General features: G+C 42.5%; 1 protein-coding gene across 1 annotated transcript in view; it reads left to right on the top strand.

The window, feature by feature from the left end:
* dse (dermatan sulfate epimerase) overlaps nucleotides 1-18,423 on the top strand; it is a 30,291-nt gene extending 11,868 nt beyond the window's left edge. Inside the window, exons 3-6 of the mRNA XM_076755708.1 lie at nucleotides 5,163-5,416; nucleotides 12,594-12,833; nucleotides 14,648-14,855; nucleotides 15,573-18,423. Coding sequence (XP_076611823.1) covers nucleotides 5,163-5,416; nucleotides 12,594-12,833; nucleotides 14,648-14,855; nucleotides 15,573-17,319 — 2,449 coding nt within the window. The 3' untranslated portion in view covers nucleotides 17,320-18,423. The remainder of the gene's footprint in view (nucleotides 1-5,162; nucleotides 5,417-12,593; nucleotides 12,834-14,647; nucleotides 14,856-15,572) is intronic.
* Nucleotides 18,424-19,275: the final 852 nt, after the last annotated feature.

Consider the following 19,275-nt stretch of genomic DNA (forward strand, 5'->3'; position numbering starts at 1 on the left):
CTCAGGAATTGAGGTCTGAGGTCCTGCAGTGGGCCCACAGCTCCCGACTCACCTGTCACCCGGGGATTCAGCGTACCAAGGAGGTTCTGCAGCGACGGTTCTGGTGGGCCACACTAGACGAGGACACCAGAGACTTTGTTAATGCCTGCCCAGTCTGTAACCAGAGCAAGGCCCCACGTCGGGCCCCTGCCGGTCACCTGCAACCTCTGCCTGTTCCTCATCGACCCTGGTCCCACATCTCGCTGGACTTCGTCACCGGGCTGCCACGGTCAGGTGAGTATACTGCCATTCTGACCATAGTAGACCGGTTTAGCAAGATGGCTCACTTTGTGCCCCTGCCTAAGCTCCCATCGGCCAAGGAGACTGCTGAGCTGGTCTTGCAGCACGTGTTCCGGCTCCACGGCCTTCCATCTGACGTGGTCTCAGATCGAGGCCCCCAGTTCACCTCAGCATTCTGGAGGGAGTTCTGTCGTCTCATGGGAGCCTCCACCAGCCTGTCCTCTGGGTTTCATCCTCAATCCAACGGTCAGTCCGAGAGGATGAATCAGGAGTTGGAGACGGCACTCCGCTGCATGGCCTCCAAGCACCCTGCCACCTGGTCCAAGCAACTGCTGTGGGTTGAATACGCCCACAATACCCTCACCAGCTCTGCCACTGGGCTCTCTCCCTTCCAGTGTGCCTACGGCTTTCAGCCTCCCCTGTTCCCAGCCCAGGAGAGGGAGACCGCCTGCCCGTCTGTGGAAGCCTTCATCCGTCGCTGCCGCCGAACCTGGACACAGGCCAGGTCTGCACTCCTTCGGACCGCAGATCGGTATTCGACAGCCGCCAACCGTCGCCGCTCCCAGGCTCCCCCTTACCAGGTGGGCCAGAAGGTGTGGCTGTCGACACGGGACCTTCCGTTGAGGGTGGAGTCAAAGAAGTTGGCTCCCAAGTTCATTGGACCTTTCCCCATCGAGAGGGTCATCAACCCTGTGGCTGTTCGGCTCAAGTTGCCCCGTACCATGCGGATCCATCCCACCTTTCACGTCTCAAGGGTCAAGCCCTTCCGGGAGAGTCCTCTGCTGCCTGCCTCTCAGCCACCCCCACCTCCTCGCATCATTGACGGGGCGCCTGCTTACACGGTACACCGCCTGCTGCGCTCCCGTCGTCGTGGAAGAGGCCTGCAGTACCTCGTTGACTGGGAGGGGTACGGTCCGGAGGAGCGGACATGGGTTCCGGCCCGTCAGATCCTGGATGCACGGCTCATTCGGGAGTTCCATCGCCAACACCCTGACCAGCCCTCTAACATCGCCTTGGCACAAGGGCGGCCCAACACCAACCCTCAGTCCCCTCCTGTATCAGGGACATCTGGGTCTGAAGAGGAAGACGGGGAGTCAGCCTCGGAAGAGGACGATTCGCTCTTGGAGGGCGAGGAGGCTGGGACAGAGGCCTCTGAAGAATTTTAGCCCTCCTCCAGGCCCCCTCCACCCACCCGGCTCCACTAGCACTGGTTGGGACGTCAGGGGCCGTCCCTTGAGGGGGGGGTTCTGTCACAATCTCGGTCTCTCACTCTCTCTGCTCCACTCTACCTGCCAGCCACGCCCACCTCATCAGCTCTACTCTGCTCACCTGCCGACACAGCTGCAGCTCATCACAATCAGCTCTGCATTTTAGTCTCTCCAGCACTCTCACCCGTTGCCAGATCGTTCCTCTGCAGCATGCGAGACTTTCCAGCGCTTTCCAAATTGATCACCCGTTGCCGACCTTGCCTGTCCCCGACCTGCTCTCCTCGTCTGCCTCCCGGTAAACTTACCTGCCTTCCGTCCCTGACCTCGTGCTCTGCCTCAGCGTTTCTGGTGTCTGACTGCTCTGCTGGTAACGGTTCATCCGCCTGGCTTCGGCTTTCCTCTTGCCTGCTCCCCCTCGGTACTTCTGCTTCCGTGGACTGCTCATCTGGCTTCGACCCCCCCGCCTGCCTCCGACCACCCCTCTGCTCTCTCCTCCCCGGCACCGCTGTCCGATCAGCTGTTTCTTCAGGCGGCGGAGCTCCCTCCTCGTCATCCGCGGCTGAAGAAGGTTACTCCGCTGCACGCCGGCTCGATCAGCTGTTTCTCCAGGCTGCGGAGCTTCCTCATCATCATCAGCGGCTGAAGAAAGATACTCCGCTGCGCGCCGGCTCGATCAGCTGTTTCTTCGGTGGCGGAGCTTCCTCCTCGTCATCAGCGGCTTTGGTAAGCCACTTCTCGTTCCCTCGCTTGAGCCCCAGAGACATTTTGAGAACGCTCAGCCCGGAGAACGAACTTACTCTGATCCATACCTTGTTTCTGGTGGTATTCAATAAAAGTCATTACCAACTGTGCCCGCTCTCCGTTGTACTGCATTTGGGTCCAAAACACACCCGTAACAGATATCCACTGTCTACATACATCTTTTGTAGCATGACTCTACATCCTTTGTTCTATTCCAACAATTCCTCTGCCTCAAGACATTTCTTTTCTCCTTAAATCCTGATTACACAAATCTTTTGTTGACATTATTAAAGATTCTACAGTCTAAGATTTGTTTAAGATTTGATCATTGCAGAATCAGTCTCTGCCACTGTATTCCCCTCTCTGAAAATAGAACTGCAGAAAGAGAATCTAAAGATTGAAGTGCTCCACTTCTGCACAAATGCAGCTGGAGACTATCACGGTGCTTGTTCCCAGTTTTCAGGACAGGGTGACGTGTCATGTTGCTCACAGTATGAACACAGCTGACAGCACTGGGACAAACTCTCTCTTACAGGTACTCCCCACCTCCTTCATCCCCTGTGTGTGTTGGAAGAGGGGGTCTAGTAGCTTAATCCTCATTTTGCTGTATGGCTGCTATGTTGCCTCTAGCTAGTGAACAGGAGGAAGGGGATTTTCCAGCAGCTCATTTTGAGGGGCTTTGGACGTTGTGGTATTAGTGCAACTTGCAGGACATTTTTCACAGTATCAGTATGTGTGCTACAGTGCAGAAACGTGAAGCCACTGAGCATGTGTTTTCACATCTTATGAACACACTGAGTTTTCTCCTTGGCCGCACTTTTATTATGGTCACTGAACCTCTGAGGGTTTGTGCAGAGTGGCTGCGGGAATCAGTCAGCTGTGGTCTTCATGACCCTCAATTATGTCTCTGACAACTCCAGGAACAACGTTCCAATGGAGAACTCGTGCTTTGTGGCGTACTGGTACCTGCTTCTCCCTTTTTTTCTTTTTACACAGTCTGTGCAAACATACAGAAGTGAGGTTTAGTGTGCTTTGGCAGAAGTCAATATACAGTTCAATAGTGACTTGGCATTCATTTTATAATAGTCTTTCTTTTTGCCATATGGGCAAACTGCAACATAAAGAAGCCTTTTAATCCATCTGGTGTTCATTTGCATGACCAGACAGGAAGTGATTTTCAAATAAACCTCAGCTGCCACTTAACATGTGGAAACCATGTATTAACAACATCTAATGGATGAACATGTCCAAATGGGGTAGTTAGTGTTTAATATTATAATAGCTGATATACTTTTTTGCCAGTCCATGCTACGTTTTTTTTTTTTAATTTTAGTTATTTCAGCTTGGAATCTGTTGTTGTATTATTTCAAATACCCCTCTCCCCTCCTCAAGCATCCAGTTGTTGATTGACTGATTACTTTTATGAGTTAATGGAGCAGCTGGGAGTTTCTGGAGGGTGTAGTTAGGCTCTATAGAGACCTGAAGTGAAACAAGACCGCATGTAAGAAGGAAACCTCACTTAACATCACAGTGACATTTGTAAAAATACACAAATTACGTAGTATGCAGCTGCATAACGTATCATCAGTACGTCATTTTGTTGACTCTGTTTGTCTAGAATGAAGCCTGCCTTGGAGAAAAGAAAAATATTAGAATTATTTGTAGTTTTTAATTATTAACTTGTGCTCTTGAATGAAAAGAACATGAAATGCCATTTATAGCATTTAAAAATGTGTTTCAAGGATGTCAAAGAAAAACAGAATTAATCAACAATTCATATTCAAAGTGACTAACACTGCATTACTCCAAGTAGCTCATACAGATCTGACTGTCTATGGCCTGAAGTCTGTCACTGTTTATTTGGCACTGCATTAACACTAACAATTTGCATATAGAGTCACTGTAAGTTAAGTTAATGGCTGTGTTCCTTTTCCCTTATAGTAATATGTTGAGACAGATAAACTACTGTGTAGACAGTGCAAGTTGTCAGACCATGGACATTTTAAATGAGCTAAGATTTAACGTCATTTTGTTTCGATTTTCAAGAGAAAAGTTTGCTTCAGATTTGACCTGTTGTATTATCTTTGATATCCCTTAAACATCCATCAAACATGTGAAATATTGTGTTTGTGTTTAATACTTTGCATGCGCTGTTTTTTTCCATAATACTTACTGAGCAGTACTAAAGCAATGCAACATATTTGTTCATTAAATATTTTTGTTTTACTGGCCTTTAATGAACACCCTTTCCCACAACCCCAAGGCTGTTGAACGTTGCCACCAGATACACAAAGCTGAAGCATTAATGTAGCTTACAATATGGATAGTCAATCCCAAGAATGTGTTACACTTAAAGTAAACTGCCTGACTAGAGATGACATCATGGCTTTGGTACTCTTTTAGATTTCAGCAAAACCCTTGTTTATATCTCAGCGTGATTCATTGAGCAGCTCACGGTAGTTTAGAACACAACTCTTGGTTTCATCACCACATCTGAAGTTCATTTCTCCTTAATTAAAGTGAGCAGAATGTTTACAGAACACCTTTCACTTTTTTACAACACAAACACTTTGCACTCCTTAAACTCACAGAAGTCAGCATTCTTAGATCCGAGTTAATCGGGGGAGAATCTGCACACACTGAACTTTAAACGTCTCTTTATAAGTCTTAAGTTTATTGCTAAGCAATGGTGCAGCTGTAATTGTGGTGTAAAATGGTACTTAGCATCTATATTTCGCCTTCAAAGCGAATCGATGTTTTACAGCTGTGTTAAAGATAATTAAAAGGCTTTGCAAAGACAAAGACTTCTTGTTCATCACAAACCATTTGCCAGGACTTTTTTCACACCTGCTTACCATTGAATATTTCTTTTCCACGTGCACCACATATGTTTGATGCCTTGCCTTAAGCCTTGTGTTGTTGTTTGTATTGCAGGTTGGTCAAAGATGCCCCCTGGGATGAAGTTCCTTTGGCGCACTCTTTGGTCGGGTTTGCCACCGCTTACGACTTCCTCTACGAATACTTGAACAAGGGCCAGCAGGAGCGGTTCCTCCAGGTGATCGGCAACGCATCACGCCTGATGTACGAGAAGTCATATGTTCGAGGCTGGGGGTTCCAGTACCTGCACAACCACCAGCCCACCAACTGTGTGGCTCTGCTCACAGGAAGCCTGGTTTACATGACCCAAGGTTAGTGGAGAGGGATTCAGATCTTTGTAATGTGTATGTGTTTTTGCCCTTTTGGTGATGACAACAATGTTGGTCAATATGTCTATCCATCCAGAGCAAAAGACCTTTACAGCCAGTGACTGAGATTGTCATGAAATTTGGCAAAGATATTTATAGTCCCAGGATTTTTCCCAGGGTTTTCTGTGACCCCCTATCTCTTCATCTAGCACAGCATGAAGTTTACTGCACACATTCATACTTCCCAGAGGATAAAAGCTTTGCATTTTGAACACTCAAGTGACCTTTCTTGTAGCATTCCCCTTAGGACAAACACATTTTTAGTCGCATTTTGACAAAAAAATGACATCAGTATCACCACTAGACACTTTTGTATGTTGAGAGTGATGAACATCGCACACTGTATGGGCATTGGAAGGGTTTTAGACCTTTATTTTGTTAGCACATTAGTAATCACCACTTGGTCACCATGGTTTCACTGAGGTTTCAGAACAAGCAGCTGATATCTTAGTTCCTTTTACGCCTTTTTATTAAAACTGTATATCAGCAGGCTTCAGCTGTCTCTGATATGATACCTCCTTCGCTCATTCCAACTCTGTGGAGTTGAAGGGCTCGAGTTAAAACCTTACTCTGCATTAAGAATCTTCAACTCAGCTAAAGGAATTTCATTAGTCTGGTTTTCATTGTTTTCATTGAATATGCACTGAAACCCATTGTTGAGGTTTAGACTCACGTGGTATAAACTTTAGGCTGATTCAGAGGATTTCCACCCCGCTAAGGATACACTTGTAGACGGATTAAAACAAAAAATGCCCTTTTTGACGTAGAACAGCAGCTTTTGAGATATGAAATATTCAGAGTAGTGATTGTAGCTTTGTTTTAGAATAAGTAATTCTCATCTACCTCCAAGATACTTTCACACCAGATGTTACAAATCTTTTAGCAGACTCCTTTTGCAACTCTGTGAAGAGGTAGAGATGGAGGTGGGGACTGTTTGCATATTCATAGCTCCACACATACTAATTGAAGGCAAAGGTGGAGAGTTACATCTAAGCCATTTTGTTGATTAGCTTTTACATTTCATACAACAGGTTTGTGAAATTACTGGTAGATTTAGATGGATAGCAGGTTGAATAAAAAGGTTAGTGCTATAATTACTCAAGTTTAGTAGCACTGAAAATAATTCAATAATCTACCAACATTTTTCTCAATTAATGAATTAATGGTTTTGTCTAAAAAAATGCCAGAAATTAGTGAAAAGTGGCCATCACAATGTCCCAGAGCCAAAATGTAAATATTAAAATGTTTTGACTCAACCAACTGTCCTTAGGATACAGAGAAAATCAGCAAATCTTCACATTTGAGAAGCTGGAACCTGTAAATATTTCACATTTCAGATTGAAAAATGACTAAAATGATTCCTCATTTATCCAAATTGTTGTTGATTAATTTTCTGTTGATCAACTAATTAAGTGCCTAATTCTTTCAGCTCTAAAGGTTAATTAAAGGTTAAAGGTTAGTTAATTCATTCTGTGAAAGTAATTTTAGTCCTTAAACCATCTGCAGATGTGCAAATAGTCTCTTAAGTAAAGGTCCACTTTTTACCTTTACATCAGAAAGAAAGAGATTGCTTAGTTTTCTTATGTAAATAGTTCATAGCTTTCATAGGCATACCACCTGCACACACATTTTGATGTGCAAATAATGATGCAGTGACAGCACAGCTAGTACAAGCATGAGTACATGAAAGCCTCTGGTGACTTTTAGCACAGGTTTCAGCCACTTTCCACTGAGAAGAGCTAACACTGCAACAACAGTGATTGATTTCCAGGAGAGCTGCAAAGATTACATCATGAATGACACAAAATTAACCAGCAACTATTTTGACAATTAAGTAATTGTATTAGTCATTTATTGAAAAGAAAAAAAAAAAAAAAAAAAAAAAGCCTTACTAATAAATAGCTTTTTCATCGTCATACTTGATAATAGAGTGAATATTTTTGCTTATGACAAAGCAAGACATTTGAAGACATTAACTTCAGTGGTGGGAAAATACAACATATATTTCATTATTTTCTGTCATTTCAGAGACAGATTGATTAATCCACAAAATAATCTCCATATTGACTAATGGTAATTTCCAGGTCACAGTTAGTATAATGTGTGCTGGGTATCTCATCTAGTGGTCAAAAAGATTTTTTTGTTGAGGATGAGAATCAAATAATTTCATCAAATCCAGCATTCTGTCAAAAAAAAAAAAAAAAGGTTTGACACATAATTATTCCACAGAATTACTTCCCTTAAAAATAATGCACTAGATACAGTATGTGTTAATTACCTACTCATTTGGGACTATTTCTCTTTTCCTGTCAAATTGCGGTTCACATGTTTTGACATGTTGTCTCCTAATGACTGCCAGAAATTGATTGTTTGCATGGTGAGACTTGCCAACCTTTGCTTGCCTTTGAGAGAAACTTTGACTGGAATTTCAGTGTAGTCTGCCTGAGGTTATCTGCCATCGCTGCACTCAATCCTTTGTAATTGTTCTCCAGATGAGCTTCTCCACATAACTTTGTCCCAGTATGCATTAAGGTTCATTCAGTCCTTATTCCCCAGCATTTCCCTTGTGGGGCCTGACATGCTTATTCAATACTTAATGTTTATTTCAGCCTCAATATCCTGCACTAAATATTTGGTGTAGCTGCAGAGAAAGGCCATCAGAAGGTGAATGCCTGAAGTGCAGCTTGCTTTGCTTAGGATAGGGATTTGATTTTTGGTACAAAATATCCAGTCCTGATGTGAACTAAATGACAGCTGGCTTACAGAGAACCACTGTGGTCACAGCGGTTTTATTTGAGGCTTTTTTGTAGAGGGCAACAACAGGCTCTAAGCTCTGTGAATACTTGAGAGAGTTATAGCATGACCTCTTTTTGCTTCATTTCATCTGGTTTTGATCTCAGGAAAAAGCTGTGGCTCTGCCTGCCTGTGTTACCTGGGGAAGGGATTGTGCTCAGCCACTGCATGGGTGCTTTGTTTATAACAGATTTTATTTGTGTGTTAAGGTGTGTTTTACGGCAGACCTCTTGCAGAGATGATAGTTCCAAACCTAGCAGGGTGACAGAACAGTGTAAAAGATTACTAACACATGATCACTCAGGTGTTGCGTGTAACACTGTGCAAAAGCTTGACTGCATTTCATTATTATATATGCATCATTAATTTCCTGCGCAGGGGGTGACATTACGTCCAAATATTATTCTGTCAAGATGACTGTGGATAAATGGAAAGTTTCCAATAAGCACTGTCATAATAAACTCTGTCGTCTTCTTTTTCATTGGTTATCTGACACAAGACCAGTGCTGTCATTTTAGATGGAATTTTTCATTATTTTCGGCCCTAAAATAACAGTCTGTCAAGGAACAATTTATGTGCCACTCACTGAGATTAGAAAGATGCATGCTGTCTGTGAGTTTGGTTGTCAGGAAGCTCTGACCCTTGGTTTAAATGACCAGATAAGAAGGCAGCGGCTTCGAGAAGTGCATTCCAGATACATGTGTTTGCTTGTTGGTGCCTTGAAGCTGAATGTTTAATTGGACAGAACTGTGCACAGTTCATCTATAATGAAGCTTGTCTCCCCTGTCTGTTACATCCTTGACACTGGCCACCCACACTGCAATGTCTGCCAATGTCTGAGTGATGCATGAATCTGTAGGAATGTCACAGTTGATGCTGCAGGCTCAGGTGCTTATCATGAAAGCATCCTGTTAAGAAACCTGGGAAGTCAAGTAACAATATTAAGTCCTACAAACCCTACTTTACTAATTAAAATTGAGAGTAAGAATATATCTGAACATCAAAATTCAGTAGAGGTGATGCTCTTATTTGCTCATGCAGTGTCACATGTAGCAACTTTAATAGTTAAGCTACATTTCTGTGAGCATTGAAGTATTAAGATTGATGGTCAAAAGCCATTTAACTCAACAGAGTGCGTGCATACAGGCGGAAGGTGGAGCTTTTTATTTTGCTTACAAATAAAAGGTTTAACTCATTAGCAGTAAAATGCACTCTTACTCAAATCAGCACGCTCAGGGTTTTTCTTTTTCTTTTTTTTTTTGGCTGCTACAGTCTTACTTGGTCTGGTATGGTGATTGACTTATGATGGCTAATTCTAGCTAATGGTATAAAACTATAAATAGATATTGCTGCATAAGGAACATTCCCGACTTATTTTGCTGACTGTATGACTCCTCTCCACTTCTAAGCATTTACAATTATCCTATAATTGTCACTTCAGACCACAGTGGCCTCTGGAAAATGGACCTGGCAGGACAAACGATAAAAAACATGGCCACTGAGAAAAGGTTCATGAGAATTTGGTAATGGCAAATTTGATCGTTTTGGTGATAGAAGTGTCTGAGCAGGAGACTGGTCCTGTACCACATCACATTAATGCACATCCCCCACAATTGAGCTGTCAGCCTGTGGGCGACATTGTATTTCATTACTAACTCTGTCCTAACCCTAGCATGAAATAAAAGAGAAAAGAATTGCCAGCTCTCCAGTTAGTTATACACAAGATCTTTACAACTGTACTCCATCAACCGTGTGTGATGTTCTGATGTGCAGGCAGACGTAAGGAGCAGACGCCTCAGCCCTCGTCCTGACAGCAGCATTACTCCCTCTGCTAGCCATGAGGCAAACCAGCCACATTATCAGACTCTGGGAAAATAGAGGAAGTTTGAGCTGAATCAGAGAGTTACTGTACACGACATACATGTGATGGAGTGTGTCTGGTGTGTGTTTTTTTTCCTTTTCTCTTTTCTTTCTCCTTTTTCTTTGTTCAGTCATGGTGACTGAATAGTTAGGCTGCTGATGCTACTGCTGAAAATATGAAATGCATTATTGTCTATGTGCCAGAGGAGAGAGTTATGTTAAGTTGTGGTAATACAATTTTCAACTGCTGGCCACAGTTCCCATCAGCATGTTTGTCTCTTTGCTCATTTTTTTGGTTTTCCAGCCCAAACTCTGTCCTTATCCATCTCGTCTCCAATGGCACAAGGCAGCTTTTTTTAGCCCCCCCCCCCCCCCAAAAAAAAAGGTCTGACAAACCTTGTGTACAGCTTAACATTTAGCAAGCTAAAACGGCAGGTGTTCTGAGGTTGGTGGAATCCAAAACAGAGCTAAAAGGAGAGTATTAAAACTTTAACTCTGATGCTGCTAGGTCCCAAAATTTGTTCTGTTTCTTGCTCTTATAATTTAGCTTTAGCTGAAAGTGAACAGTAGCTTATGGCTTCACTAGTTAACATAACAGTTTCAAAGCTTTTCTAACACTGCTGTTTACTGGTGTGAGCAAAAAACAGAAGCCAAGACTTTATAAGGCATTACTGCGACATATTTTGTAATTTCGTCATGTTTATTTGCCTACGAATGGCCAAGAAATGATGAATGCAGCTTTAAATATATGCCTTAATTAATTTTAAGCAGACTGTTGAGCTTTTCTCAGACTATGGTAGTCCACAACGCTGAGAATTGGTGTTTATTTTTCCAACAAAACTGTCATAAGAACTGAAATTAATGTGTTTAAATGTTTTTACTTTTGAGGAAAGTGACTGAAAAGGCTTAAAGCCTGCACTGCGATGAAGTGTGGCCCCGGACTGTGTGAGTGCTGCTGAAGCTCTGTTTGTGTAAATACGGTCTTTGTGCATGCCAAGAGTTTCTGTTTGATGGTAAATACCTGCTCTGTGTAGGCCAGCAGTCCCCGAGCCCAAACCAAACACTGTTGGGGACCGCTCCAGTGGGCGGACTCAGCCAGCAGGGCCCTGCTGGCCAGTTACCGCTGATGGTCCTGGGATTCCTCAAAGAACTGAGGCTGTAGGGTTTATGTGGTCACTTGTTCTTATAGTAAACTGTGTGTGAGAGAGAAAGTATACATGGTGTTTTGTGCCATAGTGGTGTCATGTTTTCCATAACCACAGCGAAATGTTGTGTGTGAAAGGTTTCTTCAGGTAACAGACTTAGAAAACGTTGTTTGCTGTTTTTCATTAATTTCATCAGTGACATACCATAACATATACACTCGGAGTGACAATATTTTCAATAAGCTAAACACTGTTATGGCCCTTGGCTGCAAAGAGGATTACTGCTCTCCCATTTTGTGCAAAACAGTATGTTGTACCGTCTGCAGCTTTTCTGTTCTTCCGATTGTCTGAGCGTCAAAATGAGGTTTTTCATGTCAAGGTAGACCCCTCCTTGGCTAACAGTTCATGCTGGAGTAGAAAAGATTTTTTAATATGAAAATGGCTGTCTTAATCAGGTTAAATGTATCCATATAGAAACAATGTACTTCCCGTTTGTGCCAAAAATGTCATTCTTCTCTGCAGCATGGACTGACTCCGGCTTGGAACAGAGTAAATGACAAATCATAAATGGTACAAACAGAAACAGTTTATTATTTTCTTTCAGGTGTTTCTTACAATTATAGTTCAAAACATATAGATAACTAATGTTTTAAGCAGTTAACCGCTTGCTGCCATTTTGAACAATCATGTGCAATATGTCTGATTTAGCCCACACTACAATTTACGTATACTACAGTATATGCTGCTATAATTGTTGCTATGGCAGCATCATAACATTAAATGGACATAACTGTGTGACTTAAAGTCTGATGCAATTAAGATATTTGACATTTAATTTGTGCAAAATGGCCCAACAGCCTCTGAAAGGATTTTGACGTGCTCCAACATTCATACCAACTGTCAGCCAATCATATTTCAGCATTAATTCTACAAGATTAGCAGAGGTCTGTCTGGACAAAATTGAGTGCAAATGTGGATCTTAAAATACTGAGTAAAATTTGACAGGAAGAAGGTGTTGAATATGCACTGAAAGCACTTTACTCATGAAACAAGGGGATGCCTGGCCATAATTTGAAAATATTAATTTATTCATACTTAACTAATAAATGTAATACATGTCAAAGTAGTAGTAGTATGAGTCAGGTATCCAAAACATTTCGGAATGTTTTGGAAAATGAAAACATGAATGTACTGGATAGGCAAAACTGAAAATAAAAAAGCAAAACACACATAAACTTTGGCGCAGCTCTTTGAGCAAAATAGGTAAACAGTGGAAAGATTGTATTTAACCTGTGAAACCATCTCAACTTCCTGTGTTTCAGGTTACCTCCAGGAGGCCTACCTGTGGACCAAGCAGGTTCTGTCCATCATGGAGAAGTCCATGATCCTTATGCAGGATGTGACGGATGGCTCCCTCTATGAGGGAGTGGCCTACGGGACTTACACCACCCGATCTCTTTTCCAGTACATGTTCCTGGTGCAGCGCCACTTCGCCATCAGTCACTTCGACCACCCCTGGCTCCTTAAACACTTCGCCTTCCTTTACAGGACTATCCTGCCTGGTAACTGTCACTTCACCTGCTGTGGCCACCACACTTGTTTATTCTTTTAAAATGCTGTGAGATTTGTCTGATAATGTTTCTCTCAGGTGGATATATTTAGGCAGCCAAATACAGAGCAGGTCAACAATCCGTGCACAAGTGTTTACTCAGCTATGAATGGCTGACTCAACCAGCTTGTCCTCACTAGCATGCCCTATGCTGAAAGTTGGATACATTAGGTTATACATGAAAATAACCTTAGGCTGCCACATTGGAAAATAGCTTCTCCTCTGAGTTGATATGGGGTATGCATGCGTGTAGTTATTACCTTCCTGGATGCCTTTCAAAGCTGAGCTGAGACCTGCAGGGATCTGTGGTGTCCTGGAAGTTTTGTCTGAAGGTCAGGGGAAAGGCATCAGTGGAGGAGGGGCCCCTAGGTCAGGCTTGGAAATTTCACAGCCCCCTGCCAGCAGTTTCTGCATTGTGCTTGAGCAGCACTGCTGCACTCAGAAAGCACCTCTAATTACATCAGCTAGGAGAGCCACGGATCCGGAGCCACAGTGGCAGACCCCCTGCCCTCATAGCAGCCCAGATGACTGCTGTCCTCTCACTGTCTGTGTGTGTATTTGGTTGTGTGTTTGTATACTGCTGACAGATAGCAAATTAGAGTGTAAGCAACACTAGAAAAGGTGATTCTTCAGAAAATAATGTGTGCTCACTTCAGTGGAAGTGCTGAAGGAAGTTACTGCCAGTTCAAGTGAAAGTAAGAGAAGTGTCACATGAGGTCTACGTGCTACAAGACATCTGCAATATCAGCTGACTGCTCACTGCTCATTTTGATTCAATCACTGGAAATAACCAATGCTTAACCAGCAATATTACCTCAAAACTGTTGAACCAGGCTCAGAGGAGTTGTTATGTTTTCAGGGTTTGCTTAGTCTGTTGCCTCTTTTATTTTGAAGGTTGCTCTTCTTGTGTGTCATGCCTTGTTTTACTTCTCGTCTTTCTGTGGTTTCCCGCCTGTTTTATTTATCACCTGTGTTTCATTACTCAGTTCGCCTTGTATGTATTTAGTCCATATGTTTTGTTTCCCTCTTTCAGCTCATCTGCTCGACGTGCTTGTCAGTATTCCTTTCTGTGTGCTATTCTGGTTTGTTCTTTGTTTGGTTTTTTTGTAGTTCACCTCAGTTCTTGGTGCTTCCTTCATGCCGACTACCTCAGTTTTTGTTGCCTGCTTCTTTTTGTGAAATATATCAACTTTATTTTATGAAAGCTTGCTTTTGTTTTGTCACCTTGCCTCTCCTGCATTTGGGTTCAACCCCTTGTTTCCCTGCACGCCCGCATATACAAGAATGTGACAGGAATAGTGCCACGAGACTTCACTTGACAGAGTGTTTCTGTTGCAATTTTTGTTTACACTTAGTTGGATTGGATTGATTTATGATTGGTTATGATTGGTTGACAAATGATTGACTGTGATTACATACTGTAGTTTCTAAGAACCCTCTCACCACCAGAGTGCAAGGTTTTTCTTGCATAATTACAGACAACAAAACTGCGTTAACAATTTGCGCCTGGTTTGGGAGCGAGCTGGGTCACAGCAGAGAGAACTGAGGTTCATGTAGGAGGGGGTGCTTTTGTCACACATTCATGACCACAGGCCAAATATTTTGTGCTGAGCTGTGGTAGTGCGCAGGAATTTACAAAGAATTCACATATTGCTTAAAATGATCTTGTTATGCATTTTTGATACTATAAACTTAAACACCAGTCAGCACATCATGACAACTTTATGAACTTAAGTTATCCTCTCTGTGTTTTCACTGTCTCACTAGGATTTCAGCGGACTGTAGCCATTGCAGATTCCAACTACAACTGGTTCTATGGGCCGGAGAGCCAGCTGGTCTTCTTGGACCGTTACGTGTTGCGTAATGGCAGTGGAAACTGGCTGGCAGACCTGATTCATCAAAATAGGGTGATGGAAGGGCCAGGGCAGGCTGGAAAAGGCCAGCGATGGTGTACTCTTCACACAGAATTCATTTGGTGAGCTGTTGAATTTGTTTTCATAGTATTTCATAGCAAATATTTGACTGCAGTTTTTTTTTCCGTATCTTTCATTTTGGCCAAAATGTCTTATACGATGACTTGCCATGGCTGAAGTATTTGAATCTAGGACTGCACCTAAAGACCACTGTGGTGAATAATTAATGGAATGGTCAGTTATTTTTTAGATTAGTCATTTCATGTCAGCCTCCTCCTGTTTTTGTTTCTTTTTTTTGTTTGTTTGTTTGTTTGTTTGTTTTAGTTGACTAAATGTCTGGTCATTTTAGTCTTATCATAGTCAAATAGGCAAAAGAAAACATTTAGTCTTGCTCTGTTCAAAGTTCTAAAGTGCACTAATCATGCATCTTGTGTGTTTAATCCACATGAAAACTGAAAAAACCATATTGTTGATCTACAGGGAGAGGTTTTTATGTCTGATTGTCAGAAACAGGTTATTTGTTTCCTTTTTCTTCCAGTCTTTAAGTTAAGCTATGCTAACTGCCTGCTAGCTCTAGCTTATGTTTCTTAGTGGACAGTCATGGGAGTGGTATTGAACTCAATCTGTATTATTGATCCTTGAAAGCAGCAAAGTCACAGCTCTCTTCACATTGTGCAACTTGTCTACTTAAAATAACCAAAAACCTTAAACTAATGAGAATTTCCGTCAGTGGTTGCTTTTTATCCATCTGATATCCTTCCTCTTATGGTATTCTGCAGGTATGACCCAGGCCTGATTCCTAAGCCTCCATCAGATTTTGGAACATCCCAACTCTACCACTTTGAGGACTGGGGTGTGGTCACATACGGCAGTGCTTTACCTGCAGAAACCAACTGCACCTTTCTTTCCTTCAAGTCAGGGAAGTTGGGAGGACGAGCCATTTTCGACATTGTTCACAGGAACAAATACAAAGAATGGATCAAAGGCTGGCGGAACTTTAATGCTGGGCACGAGCACCCTGATCAGAACACTTTCACTTTTGCACCGAATGGTGTCCCATTTATCACTGAGGCACTATATGGACCCAAGTACACATTGTTGAACAATGCAGTGTTGTTTGGCTCAACCGTGTCAGGGAGTTGCTTTAAACCATGGGCTGGACAAGTTACGGAAGCCTGCGATTCCAAATGGTTGAAGTACAAGGTGGGGTTGGCGGCTGATACTCAGGGCAGAGTTGAAGCTGCTATGGAGAGACAGGGAATGGTCTTCATCCGTGGTGAGGGACATTCTGCTTATAATCCAGAGCTGAAGATCAGGAACTTCCAGAGAAACATACTCCTTCTTCACCCTCAGCTCCTGCTTCTCGTAGACCACATCCACCTGGAACCAGACAGCCCAACCAGGGCAATGAGTGCCTTCTTTCACAACACAGAACTTCCATTCCATGGTACAAAGGTAGATGGTGTTCATGGAGCATTTGTATCGCATGGTGAGGATAAATATAAGATGTTCTGGATGGACGACACAGGCTACAGTAACAAAGCAGTGGTAGGTTATTGGAATTACCCTCGAGGGTACCCATATAATGGCTCTAACTATGTGAACGTCACAATGCCATTGAGGTACCCTCACACCAGGGTGGCCTACATTTTCTTTGGACCAGGTGTGGATGTACAGAGTTTCAGCCTGCGTGGCGATGACCAGAGAGTGGATATTTACCTAGCCACCAAGGATCACACCTACACCATCTACCTACTGACTGGAGAGGTCCCCAGCAAGCCTCTGTTTGCCATGGTGCTGCTGGACCACAAAAAGATCGTGTTCGAGAAGGCAGCAGCTACAGTGGACAGCTCACCTGAGGAAGTGGAGGAATATGTCAATGTGATGGAGGATAACCTCCAGCATGTCAAGCCTGTCTTCCAGCAAATGGAGAGACACATCCTAGGCCGAGTTCTTAACACTGCCAGCTTCCGTAAGACTGCAGAGCGCCTCCTCCAGTTCTCCGACAAAAAGAAGACAGAAGAGGTTATTGAGAAGATGTTTGCTATGTCTAAGAAACAGGGCAAGAGTAAAGGGGGGAAGAAAGTGAATCTTGGAGACAAGCTTTCTGAGAGTCTGCCTGATATTTTTGCACAGATTGAGGTGAGTGAGAAGAAGGAGAGACAGAGGACTTCAAAGCGTACATATGAGGACAGTCCAGAGGAGGGAGACGCAGAGTCGCGGGCCTTTATAGATTATACAGACGGCCGTAAGAACAGAAAGGGGGCATTTGTCAAGGGCCGCAAATTCAAGGAGGTTCACATGGTGGCCACGGCAGGGAGTGAGGGTCTCTCCAGTACAGCCTCCTACATAAGACTCTTTCTCCTCCTGAACACTGCCACCTTCTTTTTGCTGCTGGCTGTGATACTGACTCGCTTTCAGAGGGGTCGAAGCTTGCACACGCAGAGATGTTTCTACACCATCCTTCTGATCGACTGCTTCATCTTACTGTACCTCTACTCCTCCTGCTCTCACACACAGTGTTGAGCGTGAGTGTGTGAGGGGCCGTCCAACTACAGATCAAATGACCTGTTGTTCACGGTGAACTAAATGCACCCCACACCTCAGTTTGAGCCAGATCTTACGACAGAATATTAGGGCTATTTTTGGGGAAAAAATCTGAGATTTCAAGAAAGTATAAAGTTGTACATTTACTAGAAAAAAGCTCAAATGTTATGAGGTTAAGTCATAATTTCACAAGAAAAAGCTACCTAATTCAAGAAAGTCAGTGAACTACAAATAATGTTAAATGACGCTTATTTAAAGGTGAGGTGAGTCATTGTGGAGAAAGGTTGTTGATATTGACAGAAATTGATATTTGATCAGTGAATATCTCTTCACAGTCCACCAGTTGTTCATTCTGTTGTGAGCACTAAAATAAAAATCTGTTTTGTACAGTCTTAGTTCTGTAAATGGGAAACAAAACGGCCAAATTACAATGTAGTACTAGTAATGTTCTTCATTTTATTTTCATAATATGCATTTTATTCACCTAATATTATGATTATTATTAATTCTCATAATTTTACAACATTTTATCATGATATTCTGACTTTCTTGAAATTACGACGAATAGTATGACTTTTGTTCTCATAATGTTGTGAGTTGTATCTTCATAATGTCATGAGTTTTTTTTTTCCTCAAGAAATTAAGACTAAATTCTCATAACATTCTGACTTTTTCCATAAAATATTATGACTTTATTCTTTAAATCTCACTTTTTTTTCTAACAGTGGCACTCATAGTCATGAGATCTACCTAATGGGTGTTCAGGAAGAACAACTGATTCCAAATAGGAATTGATGAATTGCCAAGATGAAACCAGACCATCTCTGATGTAATAAGCTTCTGTGGAGCTTTAGAACCGAGTCTGTGTGAAGTTTGTCCTTTGTCGTGTTCAGAGGTCCTGCCTTGTATCAAAGATCTCAAGGATAGCCACTATAATACAGTTGTCTCCTCTGCACTTGAGATTTGCCCTGTCTACATAGTTCATAATGATACATTTAAATGTATATATGTGAAAGCAAGATATATTTTTATGGTCTCTTTTTTTACCATTTGTAAATAAAATTACTACATGCATAGCTGTGTATCCATTGTGTGTTGTGTCAAGTGAATGTGTGAACTCAAAGGAAAATATACGGTATGTATAGTACAGTGGTCAAGACAACCCCACACGCTGCAACTTTAGCTAAAACAAGCAAATGAAGAAGAGATATTCACCACTTTGACAACAAAGGTAGCTGTAAGCATATGTTTATTAATGATTTGTTCACAACTATAACCCATCATGTGGGCGCCCCTATGTGGAGACTGCTGTATAAACATAACAAATGACAATTTAGTACATCATCAATCAATCAGTGATATTGAATGTAACTTCAGTTGTTGAAAAATGCTGTACATTAATGAACACTTAAGAATGTCGCATTAGCTGGTACATCTACATCATACTGTGTCATAAACCATTTATTAAGTGTTTGCATTCTGCTTAGAAATGCTGAATAGAACTTAACTGAAAACAAGAAAATACAGAATTACTTCTCGTCGAACAGAACATGTCCCATTCATAGATCTTCACAGAAGACGTTTTCACGGTAGCAAAAGCACGTGTGAATAATCAAATGATTGATGGCTGATCCACTTGGCTGCTTCAGTTTCTTGGTCCTGGTATTGTTCACACTGGCTCATTGTCATGGCTTGAAAAGATCTGAACCATCCTTAATGTTACGACTAACCCCCGTGCTTTTCCTGCTATGACAAGTCAAGATGTCTGCTGTAAAAAAGCACCTAGCACAAGCCTTTTTCTATAATTAGCAGCATGCTCATCTGTTTTAACACTCTGGCCACGTCATATGGGATGGATGGTAAAGATGGGAAAGACTCCCATGTCATCAACAGGCAAGATGTTTGTAAGACTGACTACAGATGGTTAAAGACACT

Source organism: Chaetodon auriga, chromosome 18 (assembly GCF_051107435.1).
Source record: "Chaetodon auriga isolate fChaAug3 chromosome 18, fChaAug3.hap1, whole genome shotgun sequence".
Classification (NCBI taxonomy): domain Eukaryota; kingdom Metazoa; phylum Chordata; class Actinopteri; order Chaetodontiformes; family Chaetodontidae; genus Chaetodon; species Chaetodon auriga.